Here is a 24,731-nt window from a genome sequence, read left to right on the forward strand (position 1 = left end):
ATTAGTATAAATGGGATACACATAAGGAAATCCAGACCTATCATATCACACAAGCACATTATTCAAAGTATTCTCTAATCATAGGACAATCAATAAAGAGAAAGGATGAGGGTAGCAACATTTGTCTTCTTTTTAAAAAATACAAAAAAATAAAAATAATCAAGCCTGAAGTTACAGAATACCTTGAAAAAGTCCCTCATCAAAAGCTCTTAAGCCAGCTAAGCAGTAATGGGATAAGAGGGAAAGTTCTATCATGGATCAATAAGAGGCTAAAAAATAAGAAACAAAAGATCCTGTGCAGTTAAAGCACAACATATTTATCCATTTACATCAAATAAGAACCAAGGGTCAACCCAATGAAATTGATAGGCAACAAGTTTAAAACAAATATAAGGAAGTATTTCTTCACACAATGTACAGTCAACTTGTGGAACTCAATGCCAGGGATGTTGTGAAGGTCAAAACTATAACTGGGTTTAAAAAAAAGAATTAGATAAGCTCAAGGTGGAAAAGTCCATCAATGGCTGTTAGCAAAGATGGTCAGGGATGCAAACCCATGCTCTAGGTCTCCCTATGCTTCTGCTGTCAGAAACTGTCAGTCTAGAAAGAGTCTACAATGGACTGGATGACAGAGGCTGGATCACTTGATAATTCTCGTTTTCTGTTCATTTCCTTTGAAGCATCTGGACATGGCCCACACCTCACACTGCCCGCCCCCGCAATAAGTCGGTACTGGTGGAATTGCAGCATATAGCAGTGAATTCACTCACTAGACATACAGTGGTTGGCCCTTTCACAAGTGGTGCGGGAAGAAGGGGAAAAGTTCATTACACTTCAACCCCCCAGTTACAATCTGACCATAATCTAACAAATGTCAGTGTCACCTAAAACCTAGCTAATATATGTAAAACAGGCTTATGGAATACATTCGCTTCCTGAAAAGCAACATGGTACACATACAATGCAGCAGAAGGCCATAACCAGTCAATTAGAGACTCGCATTGTACTTTCAAAACACCAGACGCCACTCAGGAGCCTAAATCCTATTGAGATACAAATGTCCTTTCCTCTAGGGTGCTTTGAAAATGGGACTTAGGTACTTTTTATACAAAATCTATTCTACGGATTGGAACACAAAACTGGATTATTCTTCTTTTCTAATGGTCACAGTACTAGCCATATCTTAAGAGAGTGGATTGGCAAACTGAGTTTCTGACGTGTTATGCTGAAGGAGTGGTCAGATGATCAGAAACATAAAAAAATGTGAAGAGACAGTTGAAAAAAAGGAAGTACAGTGAACATTAGCATGCAAAACTGGCTGAAAGCCTCAGCAAGCTTGTTCAGGATGATGCCAGAGAAACCCCCTTTAAAACCTAAAGTCAACAGAAGGTAAGAATTGAGCATAAAGTGAATGCTTACTTAAATGAGGCATTGTAATTTATTTTGAAATTTACTACAAAAGGGAACCAATGGGACCTGCAGTGTCATAGAAAGCAGCTAAAGGAATGATTGGGAATAGTTAACTATATTGTGCACTATACATGGTAAGGCAGCTCCATAGAATAAACTAGTATTCTGCTAGTAACATATGCACCCTGCTACAGTGAAGGAATCCCTGTATTTCCTTATAATTACCTGTTTTCAGAGGATTTGTATTTTAAATCAGCCATTTCTAATTACCCTGGACAGGAAACCTGTTATAAAAGTGCTGGGTACAAATGCAGTTAGAACTCTCATGTTATTACCATGCCATTTTAAAATATTATAGAACACCAATAAAATATATTTTTGTTTGTGGGGATTTTATTTTGTGTTTGTTCTGAGGGATGGTTGTTGCTATTTTATATTTTCTATTAAGCTGTAACTTTTGTAGTTGAAAAATATGAGGACGGGGTTAGCAGTAGAATAAATGTACAGTTATTTTACAGTTAAACCATCTATAGTTAAGAAGCTACCGTATATTTGATAATTTTTTACTAAGCAACATTGGAGAAACACTGTTCATGTGCATTTATAAAATCCATTTACAATATCTGCAAGTTCTCTTACTGAGAACTCTCACAGATACCTATGCAATACAAACCTCAAACATGAAACATGCAGATCAAAACCACAAGGATAAATGAAAAAATAATTGTGACTAAGCTGGCTTGTAACTTTCACAATAAACAAGCAAACAGATAAAAGTTCTTTTTCAGAACAGCCACAAATTCTGACTTTTGAGGTCTCTACAGTAAGATTCCAATCCAGAACAAGAAATTGAAACTTTGGCAATGTAGCATCTCAAACTACACACTTTTTGTTGTCCCTCTACCTATATCTAATGAAAGATTTAGTGAGCAGAGTACTGCAGAATTCATTCTCTTCAATGCTGGTGTAGCTATTACTGTTAATTTACAAGTATATTAAAGAGTATTTTACATTAATCAAAACTGAACTGCAATGAAGGGAATTAAACGACTTTGCTAGCATTGTGTATGAGCACAGGCACACTTCTCCACCTGGGTCCTTCCTGCACTAAGCTCCATGCAGGTGGACCTGTGGAGCCTCAGGACTTCAGTGGAGTGTCAGTGGACACAGAAGTATGCCTGCTGTGTTCAGCACTCAAACAGTATCAAGACTAGGGCTTTCAAGTTGAAACAGTCTTTTGTAGGCAAAATGGTTCCCAAGTAAGGCAAAGGAAAACCAGAAAGTAGAAAAGATGTGTTTGCAAGAGCAGATAAACTGAACTGAAAGATAATTAATATAACACAGAAAGGCGGGAGTCGGCTTTTTAGTAATTTTAGTTTGTAACAGCTTTGTGCTACTAACCTGAAAAGGTCCCCAAATTTGCTTCGTAGGTGACTGCATGATACATAGAGATCATAGAGGTAAGCTAAAATGCATCTTTCAGGGGAAGAACACTCTGATGGATTAACAACATGCTTGACAACACCACATAATCTGGAAAAAAAAAAATCAGAGATTAATTCCCAACTCAGACTTTTGAAAATGTATTAACTGCTCATTTCACTTGGAATGATCTCTTGCAACATGTTAATTTCTTGTCTTAACAACCTGTTCCACCTTGCACTCAACTGTGAGTACTTTTCCCAGACCAGAAGAAGACCTCTGCATAAACTCAAAAACTTGCCCCCTCTCACCAAAAGAATTCCATCCAATAAAAGATATTACCTCACCCACCTGGTCTCCCTAAAATCTAATTATGCGTTTTAACATTATAAAACTAGCATAGGCCATCTTCTAATTCTTGGCATGGGTATGTCCATATAAAAGTCAAAATGGATGCCATTTTTATAGGTATAAAGGGTTTCATTGGAAGCAAATTTTCAAATTTTCCGATGAAAATAGTAAAGTATTTTACACATATGGGACACAATCCTGCAGCAATTTACGTACAAGGGGAGTCACACTGACTTCAAGAGGGCTCCATACAGGCCACAGAGGTCTGCCCAAACAGAGCTCAATGCATAATCTGGGCCATGGAAAACAGATCAAAGTTTTACAGCCTGGCACCAGTGCTCCCTTCAAGGTGTGTACTTCTGAGGCTGCTAAGGAGAGACTCCAATGATGCCCAGCTGATTAGCAGAGCACCCACAGCTATGTTTTGTTTCAACTGGTAGTGGTCAATCTGCACATTCCTCGGGCGCATAAACATTTATTTTGCACATGGACAGAAAAAATCTGCACATGGATAGAAAAGATTAGAGGGTGCCTTGTACCCTAAAGACGATGATATAAAAACGTGCAACAGTTGCTAACCTAGCACATCACAAGTTCACTGTGCACAAAGGACTAAACATTTCACACTTTAATTTGGCTTTGCTCCAATGGAATTCAGTTTTCATCTAGTATCTCTGTAATAGTACATGGAAGCAAACATTTCCCAGTTTATCTGGCTCTACCGTGATTGTCTATAAGGCACTGTTGAGGAAGGAAGGTCACAGTATTCTTTGCATCAATGATTTTATACTGAATCATTACCTACTGTACACCCTTACTGCCACACTTAAGAAGTCAGTGTGTTCTACACCACCTGTCATTTATACACTGTAAGCTTTTGAGGTAAGGACTGTCCTATATGAGGTTTGTATAATGCCCAACCCTGTGGAGCACTTGGGATTTACTTTAACACAAAGGGGAAAAACAACAACAGCAAACTGTTACACTACTTTTGAGTAAAATATTCTATAAACTACTCTCAGGCATATATCTAATAGGACAGATAAATACTGCAAATCTCAATGAATATTTAAAACCAGCTTATTTAAATCAGTGCAAAAATCTGAAGAGAAACTATTGCACTGTGTGTAAATCATTTTTAATGGAAACTGATGTAAAATCTTTCTTATAGTGTTTTATCAAGTTAGCTTAAGTCAATTCCTCAATCATTTAAGTTTAAACTAAACAAAAACACTCACATTTTATTTTTTGTGATAGTTTAAACTTTTCCTGAGCAATTTATAGCAATTCAGTGTATACAGCTGACACATATTTTAATAGCTCAAATGCCAGTACAATACAAGAAAACATGTAGATGGTATCATGAGCTTTCGTGGGCACAGAAAGTGGGCTGTGCCCACGAAAGCTCATGATACCATCTACGTATTTTGTTAGTCTATTACGTGCTACCAGACTATTTGTTGTTTTTTCAGTTTACCTGTATAGACTAAGTTGGCTACCCGCTGAAGTATAATACAAGTTTAATTATGCAATAAACATAGAAAAAATACAGCAGCTACAAACCCTTCAAAAACTTGGGCAGTCTGCTCTGGATTTAGAATTAGGCAGGCATGGTAACGCCGCAAAACTGCAACAATGCACACACATAATCCTGTTGTGTAACTTCCTGCCAGGCTGGATGACTTCAACAGTAGTTCTGCTTCCACAACACTCAGTTCATTTAACAGCTAAAGTAGAAGACAAATATTGAGTGTCCTTTTCCAAATTAAGCTACACAAAACATTTCCAACAATCATAAATGAGAAAAGCAATGGAAACATCACACAATAACATGCTAAAAATAAAGAAAAAAAGTGTTCAAACAATACAAAAGCACAAAGGATTGTTCTGAGCTGTAGAAATGTTCTTGTGCCTAGACAACTGTCACATAAGATAGAGAAGTGCTTTAGATTAAAATAGCCATTTAAACCATATTAAATAAGACATTCTGGACTAAGATGTTCTGGATTTGCTATTTTGAAAAAAAACAGCACATTTTAAAAACAATTGGAAAATGTTTTCCAATTAAGAAAAAATAAAAGTACAATAGCTAACAAACTCTTTTATAGTGTCTGATCTATAGATCTTCAAGGATTGCATAAGATTAGTTAAGTATTGACAGCCCATTTAAAGGCAGGGAAACTGAAGCATATATAAGTTACATGATTTGCACAAATGTTACACAACAGCAGATCTAGAAAAATACAGATCGCCTCACTCCCAGTACAGTGTCCTCCTACCATGGAATACACTGCCAGCCAGTTATGTGTTTAATATCAAGGTAATAATTTCATATTTATAATGTGAGAGGAAAAGTCTACTCTAACACCAAAGAACGTTTACTTGTACAGCATATCACTGTTGTGCATGTCACTTTCACACAAACTGCAAACTTATTTGTTAGACGTGTACTATTTATGGAAAGGTCACATTATAGCTTTGTCTTGACATACATTAGAACAAAGCAATTGCTTTGTTACCTGTATAGCAAAGTCAATAAGCCCATTGATGTTGAGTGCTGGCTCCATAAGATCAAAGATAAGTTGTATGTGGTGAGCCAAAGGGAGATGATACGATGTACCTGAAGCAAAGCTAGTTATTTGTTCCAGAACATTATTGGAGATCTGTGAAAATGAAAAGCATCTGTGTTTTAAAACATTACAATAATTGAGTATTTATCTTCCTAAATATTCAAATTTCTACCATCAATTTTGGCCACATCTATATTCACCACTCTGGAGATTGATACTCTGGCATTAAATTTAGCGGGTTTGGTAAGAACCCACTAAATAGAACACTGAGCGTGCCCCCAGTCGATACCAGTACTCCTCAATTTGTGGGAAGTAAGGAACGTTGACAGGAGTGTTTACTCCCATCGACCTCCCACCGTGGAGATGGCACCAAGCTCAGCTTAAAGTACATCAACTCCAGCTACATTATTTATGCTGCAGTTGTGTATCTTAAGCCAGCCTTCTGCGTCTTGTGTAGACCTGGCCTTAGGTAAGTGATTTTTGATAACTGTTTAATGAAGCATTAGACAATAAAAGCATTTTAAAACAGGTCAATGCTCTAGTAACTAATAACTGAGGAAAGGATTTTTATGTACTGTTTTATTACAATGTATACTCAGTTCTGACTTAGTTTGTGTTCCATGCCAGCAAAATAATGTTAAATTATTGTGTGTCCTAAATAGATCAACCTATTCTTAACTTTTGCAATTTCATTTTTTATTATTTATAAAATGCTTTAAGAAAGTGATTTGAAATTAAAAGTAGTGTTGAATCCATGTGTTTTAAATCTTCTTGGACAATTCTAGATTTAAAACATATTTTTTGCTCATTATGATTAATGACTAAGATGCTTTACTAACAAAAGTCAATCACAAAGCATACATAGCAAAATCATCCAAAAAAAATGAAAATCCGAAAAAAGTGCTCTAAGGATTTATTGAATATATGCCAGTTTTTGTAACTTCTTCTTTCTTTATTTTTGGTGCCAAGATCAAATTAGTAAAAATATATTTAAATGAAACTTTACTGGAATTAAAGGAATTTTTATAATGCTAATTAGCACTAATCGCTTCACCGCTAAATGTTGAAAGTCTGTGGCAACAAACTAGTATTTTGAATAGAAACATATTTGCAGCTCTTGATAAAGTTTCTTTATGGAACACCCACATGTAATTTAAAACAAATCACATATTATTTGTGGTTTGTAGTTATTAAAGTAGCTATAATAGGAGAAGCAAAAATAAGCTTAAAATGTATAAATTCTACAAAAAGCTTAAATCAACTGCAGCTTTTAATCTCTCTCACACGCACGTTGAACAGAATCATGGAAAAGATTCCATCAACTTTCATGAAAGTTACAATGATAGTTTGTGCCTTATGCCCATGCATAGCATTTTGCACAAAACTGAAAAATTGAAAAGTATTTACATTAATAATTAGTAGTACACTGCTGACAGTTAATATTCTATACATAGAAAGTTAAATATTCTATACATAATATTCTATACATACATAATATTCTATACATAGCTGAATATTATAGCAATAGTTCCAAATATTTCATTTGTACTGTAAATATTCATGAAATTAGTAATAGCTTTGCTAACATCTTGCCAATACAAAACTACCAATTTCTAGAAGTTACTTAAAAATACGGAAGAAGAATTTCACTAGCTTTTACCGTATTCGTTAATTAAAAATACTATGTATGGACAGATTTTTTTATTCTACGGTTTTCTTCCTACTTGACATGTAAACAGTGTAACTTAAATAACTACAATGTTATTCAAAAAAAGTACCTGAGATGTCACCTGATGTTGATCAAAATAGGATAGTTGCTGCAGTTTTGTGAACACGTTCTCAAGAGATGGAAATGCTTCTTGTTTGTTCTTCCTGGCTTTTTGCCCTTCATCCCCAACTTAACAGAAAAAAACATTATTCTGGTCATTTTACATTTAATAGATCCCATGTAGTTTTGCATTTTTACTGCTTTAAAGGCCATTTAAAAAAATGCTTTGCTCGAAATGACTATATAAAACACCATTCACACCAGCTTTCCACTGTGCTTCAGGGGAAAAAAAATTTCACAGCATACAACAAGATGCAGCTTTGGGGCCGGGGGGAGGGAGAGGAGGGTGGAGAACATTTTTAGTCATTCAAGTGAAAAAAGTGACAGTTATTAAGGGCCAGAAATAGCCAAACAATTTTGCTAAAATAATAGTAAACATAAATCTCTTCTGGCTGACCTATTATATTCCAGATTTTAGCCTGAACATAATTTTTACAGCCAAGTTATTAATATGGACAGAGAGGTATAGTTGAAATGACTAGCTGTACTGGTACAGTTATAAGGCAGGGCTACTCTGGCTACTTCATTCTGTAGGTGTAGTAGCAGTATTTGTTTGACCGACTATGCAGGAAAAAAGGCAAATTATATGATAAATTTGCATGGTTCTAATTAGAACCTGCTCTACATAGGCCCTACATTGTGAATTACAGACTCTGGAAAGCTCAGTATTTACCTCCTGTTTCAGTAGTACTTTTCTTATTCAGAATTTTCAGGATATCTTTGGTAATCTTCTTCAGCTGATGCCTTGCCTCATCACGCTCTTTGCCAACACCATAAAGAAGAATCATGCGTTGGTTACATTCATGACTAGAAGATTCATCCTGAAAAACAAGCAAAGCAAGCAAATTAAGCAACTTTCATTTTCTCTTGTTGATTGCAATTAAGGAGTAAGAAAGGACAATTAAACCTTTTTCCAACATTAAGTTCAGCTTGGATTTACTTGCATAATACAGATTAATTTTGCCAAGGCTGGAGTTGCCAGGAGCACCGCCCTTTTGAAAGTCACATCACTTAGACTCAGATGCATAAATATGAACTTTGCAGTATTTATTCATGTTAGCCCTCACCAACTCTCCTTATTGACCCTCTCCCATAGTGAATAATGAGCAGCAGGGATCCCAATAGCAAAAATAAGCTCTAATAAAACTGTAACCAAAGGACCTCTTGATGTCACCTGGAAGATGCCACAGGGGTATAAAGGGATCCTCTGGATTCATCAGAAATGGTCATGTAGATCTCTATGGAAAGAAGAGGTATGTACAGAAAACACTTGAAGACTATGTATTGACACAGACCCAGACCAATTGGCCATCGCTGTCTGATGGAACTAGATATGCTGGTCTCTGGGGGTGCGTCTACACAGCAACATTATTTCAGAATAATAGATGTTATTTCAAAATAACTTTGCGAGCGTCTACACAGCAATTCCATTATTTTGAAATAGTATTGAAATAACAGGCAGCTTATTCTGGATTCTGTAACCTTCATGCCACAAGATATAATGTCTCTTCCAAAATAGCTATTTCAGAATAGCAGTCACATGGACAGTCCACTGCTGCTATTTTGAAATAGTTCTATCCCCAGGACATTCAAAGTAATTACTTCCCAGTGCTTCCTGGGACTCTAAATCGATGTCGTGTGTCTACATTAGGGGAGCCTGCCTTGGACTAATTTCAAGGCTTCCCTGTAGTGTGGATGTGCTATTTCAAAATGAGCATTTCTGGAGTATTTCTTCCCGAATAGCTTATTCTGAAATAAGTGTGCAGTATAGATGTAGCCTGGGTGAATAGCTTTCTCTTTCTTGAGTAGCCAGGGCAGGAGTTGCTGCAAAGTGACCAGGAAGAACCTGGGGACAATTAAGAACTTGCCAGAAGCAGCAGGCTAATTAGAACACCTTCAGCCCGTTAAGAACCTGCTGGGTCTAGTTTAAAAGGTTCCCTTCAGGGAGGGCAAGAGGCCAAGGACTGGGAGTGAAGGTGCGCTGGGAAAGAGCAGAAGGACATGATCAGGTACCAAGAGAAAGGTTCTTGGGACAGTTGGTTGTGGAAGGGGCTCAGGAAAAAGCTGCAGCTGTGGTGGTGGAAGAATTACTATCTGCTGCTTCTACCCATGTTCTCTCCAAACCTCCCTGAACCAAGATGAAGGCAACCTCTGAAGGGGGAGTTTGGGCCAGAAGAGTGGTTCACCCCAAAACCTATTTGAGCAGCCTATGATGAGGTTGGCTCAGTAGGCTGTAACCCTTTACTGTATCAAAGGATGAGAGGCTATGTGGAGGATCACAGCGAGCCTCGGACACAAACACTTTCCGCCTAGAAGTGCAGGATCCTGAAAGGCCAGGCAAGCGCTTTGCCACAGTATATATGCTGAAAAATATGTTCTATAGGCCTTGTAGTTAAAGACAGGCCACTCAAAATTAGTGTGCTCTGAGACTAACTTCTCCAGATAGGACATGGGAGACATTTATCTTCCTGGGAACCATTATGTATTCTATCTTATACTGGAAGTCTGAAGCATTTGTCTCAGTATGCTACTAGAAGGAAATTAATGAGACGAGGTAAACAGTGAGGGTTTGGGGACACCCTTTTTTAGGTGATGATCAAATGTCTTGTTTGGTATAGCCTAAGATGAAGAAACACATCCCTCAATCTCTGATGACAAGCTGCGAACAGGCTTACTATGACAAAAGAAGGGTATCAGCCAGCCTAGCAGAAAATTCTGAGAAATGTGTTTGGGATAAGCTATCTTACAGGAGATAGAAAAATTACTTGGGAGTTAAGTTTAGTCTCCAGAACAGCCATGGGCAACCTAAGGTAGTGAGTAGGCTACATGAGTGACCTTCTTTCATTTCAGTGGGTTGCAAGATTGTCATAACTCCTGGAATAGCGTAATTTTGCTAAATGCAACTACGTGCCTAGAATTTGCAGGCTGTGCTGACAAACACAGCAGCATTTAGATTGGATGTGGAGGAGCGCATGGCTCTCTGTCAGTGTTCTGTGCAATCAGCAGGCACCTCACTTCATGTGCCCTTGCTTTATATGCATGTCACTTTAGCATTAGAGGAAGGAAAAATATATGGAGGTAAAAATCAGCGGAATCTTGCAACTCTGCATATGAGCAACAGTAAACAAAATGTCTCATGGACCACACATAGAACCCCAATGAGCCACAGGTTTCCCACCACTGATGTAGAGTTATAATTCTATTGTTTATAACTGCTTGTTTCAAATACTTTTACTTTCCAACACCTATTCTTTGGTAAACTCATATTAGAAAGAGAGACAGGGAAAGAGACATGCTGCATATGAAGTTGAGTGATGGTCCAGAGCTGACTCTTATAATGTGATGTGTACTATTCACTTGGGAGCAGCGAAACGGAGACTTCTGTTAGTGTTCAATGGAGTGGAGGCTGGGCACCCCAGAATAATCCTCAGAGGATTTTGGGATTGGGGTATATTTATTGCTGGTCTGTGGAGAGGAGGCAAGTCCTGTGGAGGCCTAGAAGCCAGTGCTTGTGTTGTCAGAAGCTAGTGGCATCAGGGAAATGATCCACAGCAAGCACAGACAAGACTCCTACATGCTAAGCGCAGATGGCACTGAAGTGCCTCACAACCCTGGGTACCCCAGGGAAACATCAGAGCATTTGTTTCTTCTTTTTGATCACTTTTGGTCAGCATTTGGACAAACTCTGTGCTGGTGCCTGTGCCACAGACTTCTACACTCACGCTGTAAGCAGATAAGATTCAGATTTTTTGCCATGCACAACTGCTTTATATCAGTTAGGGCTGCAGTGATCAGTACTACTACAGGCATTTCCCTTCTGTATTGACACAGCAAAGATTGAAGCTTTCTCTCCAGAAACCAGCACAAATATGGTATTAACAGTGATTGGTACAACTAAAAAAACACCCATCAGTACAATAAGACTTTATCCTTTAAGCTACAATATATTCCATAAAAAATATATTTGCAATTGGATCCTTTCCAAACAACCTAACATGAGTTTACGGAATGCTCCATTAGTGCATTTAGAGGAAATGCCATTTGAAACAGGAAAAGACCTTGACAGGCAATGTTCCACAGTAACAATCTGATTAAAGAAGCCGCATGAACGAAAGGAAAGCACACAGGCCTGGAAATAAACCCTAGCACACCTACTTACTTGCTTTATGATCATATGGCCCATGGGGCAAGTCACTTCACCTCAACTCTCCCAGCCATAAAAAGGTGATACCATGACTTTCCTACCACACAGGGTGTGGTCTGTTATCCCTTGCAGAATGTACTGAAATGCTCAGTGAAAATTATACAAATGATCATTCAAACACACACAAAGCAGCTGTGTTCATTCTATGCAGACATCCTTCATTTATAACCCTGTTGGCATGGTCTGTTTCAAATGCATCCTGCAACAAAATGTCTTAAGCAGGAGTTCAACAGATGTTTATCAGTCTGGTTCAATATCACCACCATCACATTTTAATAATTACCTAGAAGAGCTGACTCCTTCAGAACAATGCTGTGCTGGAATTACTTTTCCCTCATTATTCAGAGCTGCAGAAAGTTCAAATAATACACACTTCACTTGCACTGTCATTTGCTTCTATTCTGAGTGAGTCAATATGCTTTCATAGAATCCTTTTCTTAGGTACACAATTCTTACCATAATGATGTTATTTAAGATAAGGTGAAATAACTGTTTTTCAAAACAAAAGATCTGAAGCGCAACACAAGTGGGTACAAGATCTAAAGGATTCTGAAGTCTATACATATAGAAAACATCAACTCCAGATGCCAGTCACACCCTACACCTGCAGTGTACCCATAGGGACTACATTAGTTACAAAAATATCTTGGCATGCTTCCTACACAAACTAGTGCCAACTTCTCATTGCTATCAGTGAAAAATGTACATGATAGAAAAAAAGCTGAGAGAAAGATGAAACATACCAGTTTCTTCTCCACACACTGAGTACTGAAACAAAACTGATGTGAATAAAGTTAGTGGTGAACTTACTTTTTACTCAGTTCTGCAGATATTTATTCAATGAATCCTCGTCAGAAAAAGAAAATAATTCTAACTGCAGCCCATAAGCCCTCATGACATTTCCTTCTTATCATTGACCACTCCATAGATCTGGTCTATAAATGTGGAGAAGCAAATTAGAAAATTAAAGAAAATCTAAATCATTTAGGGCATTGTAGTCCTCCAGCTAGACACTCATCAGGCTGTTGGCTTTGAACAGACAGCCTGGGGACTGTGCGCTTTTATGCTCCTTTTTGGTCCGTGTAGGCTGAAAACACTGTCTCCTTCAGCCTTCCTGAGTAAGAAACCAAACACTCATGTCCATGACACTCAAGTATATTAATCTGTATTTGAACCACTCACACTTTGCTATTACAACTCCTATTACAGTCAGAAATGACAGATGTACAGAAAAAAAATTAATGGCCAATATCTTCTCTTGGGACATAGGAAAGTCATGATGGATTTTTTTATGGCGCTCCAACTGCCTCTCATAATATACCGTATTTTATACACATGTAAATTATGCTCATTAATTCTCTTCAAATCATTGAAAATTATGAATATTGTATGTCTTATGTTAGACAACTTATTACAGTACATATGCACAAATTTGAACTGGCTTGATTTTATTGTCCTTGTTATTTTCATGTTTATTTCTCTGCACCAAACATGCATGCTTGATCAGGACATTTTTAACCTTCACCTCATATTACAAAGTTGTCTTTTGCTAACTGGCATTTGGCAGCACATTTTGCGTATCCATTATTCTCCAGTTTAAACACATAGTGAAAATATTACCTGTGTTGCTTCTAGCTGCTGCTGTATCCAAGTTTACTTAATAATAAGATCACTAAAGCAACAATCATGTGAAAACTACGAAAGCCAACCAATCAGTACAATCATCCAAACCTATCACTTAGAAATGACATTTCAATACCCAATACCCTCTAGGCCAGGCCTGGGCAAAATACAGCCACTAAATCCCCACCATGGAGGCTGCGAGGAGCCCCAGGCAGGGTCCCCTGTTTGCCCCGTAACCCCACACACTATGCAGAAAAGCAGCTGCCAACTCCCTTTCTCTTTCAAAATGGGGGTGCGGGAGGAGAAGATGGAAGCTTCAGGAGTCACCCCCAGCACAATCCCATTGGCTGGTCGCTGTCCAGCTGCTTGTTTGAATAACAGGCAGCCAAGAAGAACTGTGCCCCCTTTCCTCAACTCAGTTATTCACTGAAGCACATGGCCAGGTAAGCAGGCAGGCTGGCTGGGAAACGTTTTAAGCTCTGCCAGCCTTAGCTCTGCAGGCGAGCAAGCTAGTTTGGCAGCTGGCAGGTAAGTCTCCTGGCCACAGCCTGCTTCTGGCACCCCATCTCTTTCCTGCCCCAACCCTCTGCCTCCCCCCAACATACCCCAAACCCCTGTCCTGCTCTTGTACCCATATCCCCTCCCAGATGTGGCACCCCATTCTCCTACCCTAGGTCACATTCCAAACCCCTGCACTCCAGTCCCTGCCCTAGGTCACAACCACCTCCTTCACCCAAACTCCCTCCCAGACCCCACTCTCTCTTGCACCCCAATCCCTTACCCAACCTCCCTCCCAGACTCTGCATCTCCCCATTAATATCATGGAAGAGTGCAGCTCTTGACCACTTTCCAAAATCTTGGCGCGCCCCCATGAAAAATTATTGCCTACCCCTGCTCTAGGCTCACTCCCTACACATAGGTATTTTGTCGGGCAGCCCTGCTTGATAGTCAGATCAGATGCCCAAGTGCCCTAAATCCCAAGCCCAAAGCTGAATCCATCCCCTCGAAGACTTTCCAGTGGCACACTTTTCTCAGAACTCCAGCCTTGGGGCACTCTCATTTGTAGTGTACTGCTTCAAGGTCAAGCGGTGATCAAAGTAAAACAAAAGACTCTGCAGAAAGATTTCTAAATCAATCATTCTTTACTTTATACCATACGAGAGAGAGAGAGAGAACCATGCAAAACAAGGACAGCCATACAATATTCCCTGGCTCAATTTCCTTACCACTCTTGAGCATTTTTTGGGATTTGATCTCCTCTAGGAAATCCAAAATCCTCCTTCTCCCCCTGCACAGCTTTCCCTTCTATGTGCTGGTCTCTTCTCTCAAACAGCACTGCTTTTTATAGACTTCCAATCACTCCTGTGACTTCTCTGATAAAAATTCTGATAAGTGATCAAAATTTCCTGTCATGGACTTGGAGTCCAGATTTGAAAAACTGTTTTGCCCTAGGCAATAGCTGTCATCCATTGAAATGGAAACTGTCAAATGAAATGTTTCCATTTGAATGAATGACAATCAAGACTTAGAGGACTTTGGTTAACTCTCTGCTAGGTATGAACGTTTCTTCTAACAGCTCTTGCATGTTTCAACTTCTAGTTCCACATGAAGGTTACAGAGTCAACATGAACCCACAGAATAGAAATATAATCAAAATGGTGCTCAGAAAACAAAGTGGAATTTGTAATTTAAAATATATATACACCCATACAGAGTTCATAAGATCAAACAGAATTCATAGCTTGTAAGTGTATGGGTTTCCCACAACTGTTACCAAGACGGTTTGTTTCCCACAAATGTGTATTTTGATTGTTTTTCAAAATCTGTATTCATTAATCCTAATCCTAATCCTCAGTGCCATTTATGTGACAGCTATACAAATCAATCTTTAACGGAGGAAAACTTACATTATGCTAATTTTTAAAGTTTCAAAATGTGAATTGTTTAATAAGCCGATATGGAACTGGGAAAAGTATGTGAAATCTACATAAAGGACCAATAAATTGTATAATATAATTTTCTGCTCAAAAATAATAAATGACCTCTTCACCTTTTATTTAAAACACAATTAAATATTTTCTAAGCAAATAAAAATACAATCCTGAATATCTTCTGTAATAATACATATATTATGACAAAGTTAGAAATATATTGATCATATTATTCTAGAAAGTTTCAAAGTCACTACTATATAAAAGCTTTTAAAATATACTACCTGTAGTCTCCACAAATTATTTTAAGAGACTGAAAGCAGAAGGATAATGTCTCTAATTTCTTTTCTCCCTTTTACAGGAAATAAAAACAGAAGCATTGAAGCTGTCACCTGGATTTGAAACAGCTAAGACACACAAGTTTCAAACTGGGAAGGAGAGCATCATTCTAAATACTGAAGCCGGGAGTTTCCTTCTCTCTGTTTACCTGGGTTTATTGAAGTAAGCTACTAAACTAATGCTACCTTTAAGTCTCAGGCTTAGAAAAAGGAAAGGAAATCAGAGGGGACAAGGAACAGCAAATTATGATCTGCCAGCAATATTAACTTCCCACCACAGGAAAAAACTAATATTTCAGCATTAAAATAATAAAGTATTTTTCTCTCCAAATATTCTTTTCTGATCCCTCAATCTTATATAATAGCCATTTAATTATACTTGATATTTTTAACTAAAATACATATTTACAATTTACATGTATTTAAAGATGGAAATACAAGTAAGCAACTCAGAATAATAAAGGTATCAGAGATGCACATAACATCTGACAACTCAGAGCATCTAAAGTTATACCACGCAGCTCCTACTAGGATAATACTGTAGCATTTTTTATAATTGTATGTCTGAAGGGCCTAAAGTGTACTACTTAGTGAAAATGTTGCTCCTGTAACCATCCTTATATGGTTTTTCACTCCTCTTTCCCATCTTTGGAATACATAACAGACAATCATATTTTTATACTAATTTCTGGGAAATCCAATGTTCTCACTTTTGTAAACAGAGCAAATCAACAACCAAAACAAAGCAGAGATTTGTTAATTTATTTGACAAATGCACTTTAATTCTTAGTGATAACTGTTCATAGTCCATTTAATAAATATTGTGAAGTTTGGGAGGAGGGAAGTGGGGGAAGAGAACTGCCATTTGTACACAGATCACAAAGGTTCTTGTTTGTGACAATAAGATAATGTACAATTTTTTTAAAGTTGCATCATATACAGTTATTTGAAGGGATCTGTTGGTAAATATTTTGACAAATCAAAGTAAATTTTATAACATGTTGAAGCTGTAATTAAAGCAAGTGACTCATAGTAGCATTTCCCATTCTACATCTTATTTTATCATTCTTCCTATACAGTTAGTAAGTAGTAAATAATGGTAATAATATCCAACACTTCTATAGCTCTTTCCATTTGAGGATCTCAAAAGCACTTTAACATACTCAATTTTAGGAATTCTCCACTAGAAAACTGTTTCAAAATAACTAAATTCACCTTGACTCCTGATTTTACAAAATTGAAATAGCGTTCCCCAATATGGGGAAGCCTCAAAATTATTACGAGACAGGCTCCGTTAAAGTGGATGTGCTACCTCGACTTAGAGCCCCAGGAAGCACTGGAGAGTTATTACTTCAAATTACTCTGGGGAGTAGTTATTTCAAAATAGCAGCACCAGAGCATCTACACTATTTTGAAACAACTATTTCAAAATTTAAAAAAGCAGTCATGTAGCACTTTAAAGACTAACAAGATGGTTTATTAGGTAATGAGCTTTCAAAGTGCTACATGACTGCTTTTTTTACCAAGATCAGACTAACACGGCTATCTCTCTGTTATATTTCAAAAGTAGCGTTATTCCCTGAGAAAAGCAGGAGTACAGATTCAAAATAAGTGGCCTATTATTTTGAAACAAAAGACTTGGTAGTGTGGATACTCTGTTTAGTATTTAACTTAAGGGGGGTTATTTTGAAATAATGCCCTAGTGTAGACCAGAGCCTTGGTCTTAAATATCAATTGCTGGGTGTCAAGTTTATAGACAAAGGAACTGTTTATTAATTGTTTTCACCTTTAAGATCTGAAACAGGTGCTCCTAGCTTACATGCAAACTGACACCAGTTTGTGTTTTGGGGTGAAGGAAGGGATTTTCCCTAAAGCAGTGTTTCTTAAACTGTTCTGTGGCATACCAGTGTGCAGCGAGGAAGTCGAAATTGTGCCACGGAGAACAATAGAATTAAAAATGTCTGCCCTTAAATGGGAAGGTGACTTTTCCCCCTCAATAACTCCCCCCCCCCCCCCCCCCCGCACACACACCAACTTTGTTTTTCTCTCAACAAAAAATCCTTGGTGTTCCCCACAAAAAAATATATTGTTTGGTGTTCCTCAGTCTTAAAAGTTTAAGAAACACTGCCATAAAGGCACATCTGCCATTATGGGACTTGTGCTTTTCCTGTGAGGCTGTTAGAGGAACTAGATCAGTTTACTTTCAGAAGCTTTTGGTCTGACAGCTGGCAGGGGATCAGTGACCACGTAGCATGCTAAAGGCAGCTGAGCAGTGCCTCGAGATTTTTATTTCACCTTATTGTGACAAGAAAGGAGTCAGTCCCTTGCAACATGGTGCCTTCAATGCATCCCTGTCCCCATGCAAGTGCTCAAGTCTCCCTCAGAAAATGTGTTGTTAGGGGACTTGCAGTTCAGCATACCTGGCCTCTAGGTGCCTAAAAGGTCTAAGGCTCACAGCAATAAACGTTGGCTGCAGGTACATATGAGGGGCTTTAAATAGATACTCTGGCTCTGGGGGCCACACATCAGCAAAGCATTTTTCTGCCATTTTTCCTCCCCCTGAGCATTGCAGCTCAGAAGTTGGAACGAGAGTTGGAAGGTGCCTAGTGGGCTGGACAGAGTCCTGAGGACAGGATACACTTCTAGAGATGTCACTTGCCCCCAAATCACAACTGGAGACCCCTCCCACTGTCTTTTTGAAGCTATAGGGGAAGGTGGAATCTGAAGCCAGTCTATAGTAACTAAGCTGAGGCAGAGCTGACTCTTACCCACCCAGCTTCACCCATAGCCACAGAAGGAGAGAGAATCCAAAAGCTGCTCCTCCTCCCTCCCTCCATCTGCACTCCTAGGGAAAGCCTCCAATGGCTGCAACATGAGTAAGGAGACTGACAAGTAAGAGCAAAGGAAGATGGGGGAAGAATGACCTTTAGAAGAGGCACAAAGAGAAGTCAAGAAACAGCACTGAGGGAGGCGATCAGCAAGAGGGGGCAGCAGTATGACATACATCATGGGGGAGGAGGAAAAAGAACAAGAGACAACAACTGGCAGAAAGATATGGAAAGAGTGGGGTAATAGGAAGGGGCAACAAGAATAATCAGGCTAGGAGACAGGTCCATAGTTCCCCAAAATTCCTAGGATGGAAGACACAGCTGGAAGATAAAAAAGTTAGTAGATAATATAGTGAGCACTGGATATGATTTAATAAATCCATTTGAAAACTGTGGATTGAAGACATCACTACACAGGCAAAAAAATTAAATGTTAGCCTTGTATTCCCCATGAATTCATTATCGATGATGTTGAGAGTTACTAGTCATAGCTAAAGGCCTTTAACCCACAACTGTGTACAGTAGTATGCATTACCAGTGTCATCCAGCAGGAAGCAGCATTAGCAATGACCAGATTCAATAATTGGTTAGCATTCACTTCGCAATTCCCCACAGAAATCGCTTGGAAAGATCATGCATCTCCAAAAGGAATATTCATTGGGGATATATGCAGACATAAAAGTATTGATGCAGCTCACACCTTTTTCTGGCCCCCAAGCACTCATTGTGTATGTCAGACTAGTAAATATTCATTTCCTGGTGGGATAAATTTATTCAGCTCCCTAGCACATTATCTCTTTGGCCCTGAGAGTCAAAAAGAGAGGAGAGGAAAACAAGGTGCCTTCACCCTATCTTAATTTTAAAACTTTCTTTTACAGGCAGTCCCCGGGTTACGTACAAGATAAGAACAAACCTATAGTCCCTAAGTTGAATTTGTACGTAACTGGGAACTGGCTCCAGATTCAGCCGCTGCTGCTGAAACTGACCAGGGGCTGACTACAGGAAGCCAGAGGCAGAGTTGCTCTGCCCCCAGCTTCCTGGAATCAGCCACTGATCAGTTTCAACAGCGGCTGAATCTGGAGCCTGGGACAGAACAGCTGGGGCGCTGCCGGGTAGGTCCCCCCAGGACCAACCCGGCAGCACCCCAGCTGCTCTACCCCAGGCGTCCACAACAAAATCCTGGTCTGCTGGGTGGGGGGGCGCACTAGCTGGGCCCCACCCCCACCAGCAGACTAGGGAGACCCGGAGCAAAGCCGCGGAGGCGGCGGGGTCCCGCGCCTCTGCGGCTTTGCTCCGGGTGTCCCTGGTCCGCTGGGGGGGGGATCCCCAACAGACCAGGGAGACCCGGAGCAAAGCCTTGGAGGCCCGGGACCCCGCTGTCTCTGTGGCTTTGCTCGGGGTGTCCCTGGTCTGCTGGGGACCCCCCAAGCAGACCAGGGACACCCGGAGCAGCTTTTCTCACCCCGGAGAACGCGGTGGCGGGACCACTGCGCGTCTGGGTGGTCCCACCGCCCGTGAGTTCCAGGGCGAGAAAAGCCCCGTTTGTAAGTGCGGATCCGACATAAGTCAGATCCGCGTAACTCGAGGACTGCCTGTACTTTCTTTCTCTTGCTTCTTGACACAGGAGTTTCTCCCAACTGCACAATGTCTAAGAGTCTAACTGGGTCTAAGTGTGCCTATATCTGTCCCAGTTGATGGTAAAAAAAAGTCTCCAGGGGTAGTCGTGTTAATCTGTAACTTCAAATTAAGTAGTCCTGTAGCATCTTACAATATCGTGAGTTTTTGTGGGAAAACCCCACTTCCTCAGTGTAGTTGAAATTATACTAAATTATTTTAAGAAAAACAGGCTCTGAATTTAGCCCTGTGTCTACAAATCTGTTATGATGTGGCGATAAATCCACCAGAATTATGCTCAAATAAAACCTGATAACATTCATATCAAGAGAATAACTAGAATACAATCCGGGTAGAATGATTAACATCATCACCGAGAGGTAGCCATGTTAGTCTGTTTCAGCAAAAAGAATGAGGAGTCTAGTGGCACTTTAAAGACTCACACATTTATTAGGGTATTAGAACATAGAGCTATTTAAATTACTAGTTTTAATTATGATTTAAATCTGCAAGCAGGAAGCCTGATTTAAATAATTTATTTTAATTACATTTTGCATTAGTTATTTTCCTAAAGAAAAATTGATTCTCATTGGCTGGTAACCGTTAAAACATGTTGATTTTCAAGTAAATATAGTCTTTATATCAAATCAGCTGCTTGTTGCTGATTAAGAGGATGTGTCTACTTATACACATTTAAACAATTATACAGCTTTTCGGATTTTCAATTTTTAACATTTTTATTATGTAAGAAAATGGTGGATGACATTTCTTACTAGATTACATTTTGCTTGTGATTTTTGTTAGTCTTTATTTGGATGAAAATGAAAATTAAATTAAAAATGCACAAAAGTGTGTTTTAAATTAAATAAAACTACCTTAAGCTTTCTGGATACATACCACTTATTTTCCAAAACATGTTCCGCATTGAAAACAAACTGCTTTAGTAAACAAAGGAAATAATATCTATAATTACTGAATTGGACTGATCATTTCTGGTCACTGTATGTCAAGATTTTAGAGCTAACAGATTTCACTCTTAGCATTTAACAACAAATTAGAACAACAAAACAAACTTTTCAGCTTTTTCAACTCCCAATAAGCTTCTTAACTTTGAACAAATTAGTCCTTGAATTGAACTAGCTGAATAAACTGAAATTTAAAAAACCAAAAAAAAAAAAAAGACATCCTATCTGTATCTGCTGAAGACGCTATTTCTGCAAAAGCTAGGTTAGCACGTGGAACATACAAGTATTGAAATGGTTAACCAATAAGCGAGGGCTCGGTTACCAGTTATACACAGGCTCCTGCCCCACTCATGAGGAGCCAGCTGCCACCACATGCTGCTAATTCTGCATCAGAGTTAGCAGCATGAGGGTGGAAGCTAGCTCCCTGGGAGTGAGGCTGCAGCAGGAGTCAGCTGCTGCCCCATGCGGCTAACTCTGTTACAGAGGCATCAGTGCAGGGCAGCAGCCAGTGCACACTCACAGCCAGTTTAAAAGCTAGCTCACAATGCACACCAGCTCCTGGGGAGCTGCTGCTTTCCCTTGCTGTAGGTGCATGTAACCACCAAGATTTTCACCAGTTACATGGTTACCCAATTATCTGCTTTTTAACATCCCTAGTTAGCACTTCAACAAATTCAGGGTGCAGGTGCTTAGTCAGTGACTTCCACCAGTTAAGTAATATAACTTGCTATCAAATGAAGCACCAAATATGTTCTGCTTAATATTATTTTTTTAATTTAAATTAAAATAGTTTGATTATAATAGGTTTATGTCTTAAAATAAGTTGCCAGTTCCAAAATTAGTGTAAATAGGTTACATTTATCCACCCTGAATATGAATGCTGGAGTTCTCTGACTGAAGAATGATAACCTTGCATCTTTTGTCTTAACAGAGGGAAAGATATCAAAGTACAAATGAAAGCTACAGACAACTTCAGCTATCCTGGAAATGAAAGCAACTGCAACTCTGATAACAAAATCAGTCAAGTTCTCTTTCCCTTGCTCTACACTGTTCTCTTTTTTGTGGGCATTGTCATGAATGGCTTAGCAATGCGGGTGTTTTTTCAAATCTCCAGTAAATCTAATTTCATCATCTTCCTGAAAAACACAGTCATTTCTGACATCCTCATGATCCTGACCTTTCCATTCAAAATTCTTAGTGATGCAAAACTGGCACCTTGGGCGCTGAGGGGATTTGTATGCCAGGTCACACAGGTTATATTTTACTTCACAATGTACATTAGTATTATATTTCTGGGGCTAATAACTATTGATCGCTATCAGAAAGCTGCCAGACCATTTAAAACATCAACCACTAGCAGCCTGCTAGGTGCCAAGATTCTGTCCACGGTAATATGGTTATTTATGTTTATTCTTTCACTACCTAACATGATTCTAACAAACAAAAAACCCTTGCATGAAATGGTGAAGAAATGTGCTCTCTTGAAATCTGACTTTGGGTTAGTATGGCATGAAATTGTCAACTACATTTGCCAATTTATCTTCTGGGTTAATTTGGTCATCATAGTTGTATGTTACATACTCATAAGTAAGGAGCTGTACAAATCATATAAAAGAACAAAATGCACAGGAAAGGTATCCAGAAAAACTGTAAATATGAAGGTATTTATCATTATTGCAGTGTTCTTTATTTGTTTTGTGCCATTCCATTTTACTAGAATTCCCTACACCTTGAGCCAAACAAGAGACGTTTTTCAGTGCTCTGCTCAGAACATTTTGTTCTACATAAAAGAGAGCACCCTCTGGCTGACATCTTTAAATGCCTGTCTTGATCCATTTATATATTTTTTCCTTTGTAAGTCCTTTCGAAAATCCTTGCTAAATACGTTACACAAACACATCCAGGAGCGGAACAATGGAGATAGTAGCGATGAGACACCAGTGTAAAGCTACAACACTGGCTAAATAGCAAGTATTATAGGTACTGACATGCTTAGTAATAATAAATATTCAGGTCTTACTCCGAATAAAATCAACTGGTAAATTACCACTTAGTTTTCTGGAAACTAAATCTGTGGTAATTGAATCTAGATTCTGACACACACACACACACACACACACACACACACACACACACACACACACACACACACACACACACACACACACACACACACACACACACACACACACACACACACACACACACTACAAAAACTACTAGTTATGGCCCCCATCCAGCCAAATGTATGCTTACTTGCACACAAGCAGTTTAACAAAAGTCACTGGGAATAATCTTGTACTTAAGTTTAAGTACATGTTGGAGCCAGGCCTGCATGCTTATTAAAACAATTAAAGGTAAAAAAAAAAGCGTTTTACTCATGGAATACTATAGATGAATTTGTAAACTGTGAGGGCTCAGAAGAGAAACAGTGAAATCCTGGTTCCCTTGAAGTTGGTGACAAAGCAAACAGACCTCAAAGTGAGACCTAGGATTTCACCCAAACCAATTAAAATCTGAGAAATGCAACTAAATAAACTAGAACTAGTAAACTGGATATCTTTAAAAAAAAAAAAAGATCTCCTTGAATCCAACTGCCAAACTACTAAGCATACTAGAAAAAATAAGCTATGTATAAGTGCTGAATTAGCAAAATACACATTTCACTTCTGGCATCACACATCTGACTGCAGATGACCGTAGGTTGATGTAAGCTACCACAGGCAGACTTAATGATGATACAACTACTAAGCAGACTCCCAGTCTGAGAAATCTTCTACTGACATGCCAGGCCTTGATCCTACAGAACAGAATTACTGATTGTATCCTTATTATTGACACTGAAAACAAACACAGAGGTAATCATTTGTAGGATAGAGACCAAATACTATAACCTATATCTTCACATATATTACAAGTTTAGTACTAAAATTTTGTGGTTTATTCTGTTGATCCACTAAATCATATCAACTGGAAGGGGTTAGATTTTTATCAGTCAAAATCACCATAAATGATACAAAAATATTTTCATTGATAATAATCAAAATGTGCATATAGACAACATAAGAGTTTATGGGCAAAATCTAGTGATTTTACTTTTGAATTAGTCATGTTACAAGTGGACTAGTAAACAAACAATAAAAACAGGCACAATTTTTGATTTAAGAGTATTTGTATGGTGTATTTTGAAGTGATGATGACAATATGTGTTTTTAACAGTTATAAAACTAACTTTTTGAATCTCGTTGTTTACTGCTATTAAATTTTCTGATGTCCCCACAGTTTCCTGTACTTGTGACATAATAAACATCTCAGCGGGATAGCCGTGTTAGTGTGTAACTTTAAAAATGAGTAGTTCTGTGGTACCTTAAAGATGAGCAAAAATAGCATCATGAGCTTTCATGAGAAAATCATCAATATTATCTGCTGAAATTGTAATAAAAATTGAATACTGTCAAACCTAAGTATAAAGTGTAGTTACTAATAATTTAAGTGATGTTTCTTTCCCCTGTCTCTAGGCATACAATGACATTCAGAATAAAATATGGGTAGCTCTTTACAGAGGGGAATGTGTCATTTACAACAGTTTACTACTCTGAGATAGTATCTTTCAGATCTTTCTGAAGCTAACATCATACAAAAATCCT

General features: G+C 38.5%; 2 protein-coding genes across 4 annotated transcripts in view; one reads left to right on the forward strand and one right to left on the reverse strand.

The window, feature by feature from the left end:
* MED12L (mediator complex subunit 12L) overlaps positions 1-24,731 on the reverse strand; it is a 479,380-nt gene that overhangs the window by 223,058 nt on the left and 231,591 nt on the right. The window contains exons 17-21 of the mRNA XM_075937725.2: positions 8,255-8,402; positions 7,532-7,650; positions 5,703-5,846; positions 4,747-4,910; positions 2,812-2,943 (exon numbers count right to left, since the gene is read on the reverse strand). Of these exons, the coding sequence (XP_075793840.2) occupies positions 2,812-2,943; positions 4,747-4,910; positions 5,703-5,846; positions 7,532-7,650; positions 8,255-8,402 (707 nt within the window). The remainder of the gene's footprint in view (positions 1-2,811; positions 2,944-4,746; positions 4,911-5,702; positions 5,847-7,531; positions 7,651-8,254; positions 8,403-24,731) is intronic.
* On the forward strand, positions 1,255-23,661 carry P2RY12 (purinergic receptor P2Y12). 3 transcript variants are annotated; one of them, XM_075937735.2, is made up of 4 exons: positions 1,275-1,389; positions 2,841-2,870; positions 15,701-15,840; positions 22,016-23,661. In XM_075937735.2, the coding sequence occupies exon 4, from the start codon at positions 22,038-22,040 to the stop codon at positions 23,028-23,030; it is 993 nt and encodes a 330-aa protein (XP_075793850.1). In that variant the 5' UTR covers positions 1,275-1,389; positions 2,841-2,870; positions 15,701-15,840; positions 22,016-22,037; the 3' UTR covers positions 23,031-23,661. The 3 variants fall into 3 exon arrangements, with proteins under 3 accessions (XP_075793849.1, XP_075793850.1, XP_025036948.3); XM_075937734.2 differs by lacking the exon at positions 2,841-2,870 and having other exon boundaries at positions 1,255-1,389; XM_025181163.3 differs by lacking the exons at positions 1,275-1,389; positions 2,841-2,870 and adding an exon at positions 8,710-8,834.

The sequence above is a fragment of the Pelodiscus sinensis genome, chromosome 10 (assembly GCF_052426305.1).
Source record: "Pelodiscus sinensis isolate ZL-2025 chromosome 10, ASM5242630v1, whole genome shotgun sequence".
In the NCBI taxonomy this organism is placed as follows: Eukaryota; Metazoa; Chordata; order Testudines; family Trionychidae; genus Pelodiscus; species Pelodiscus sinensis.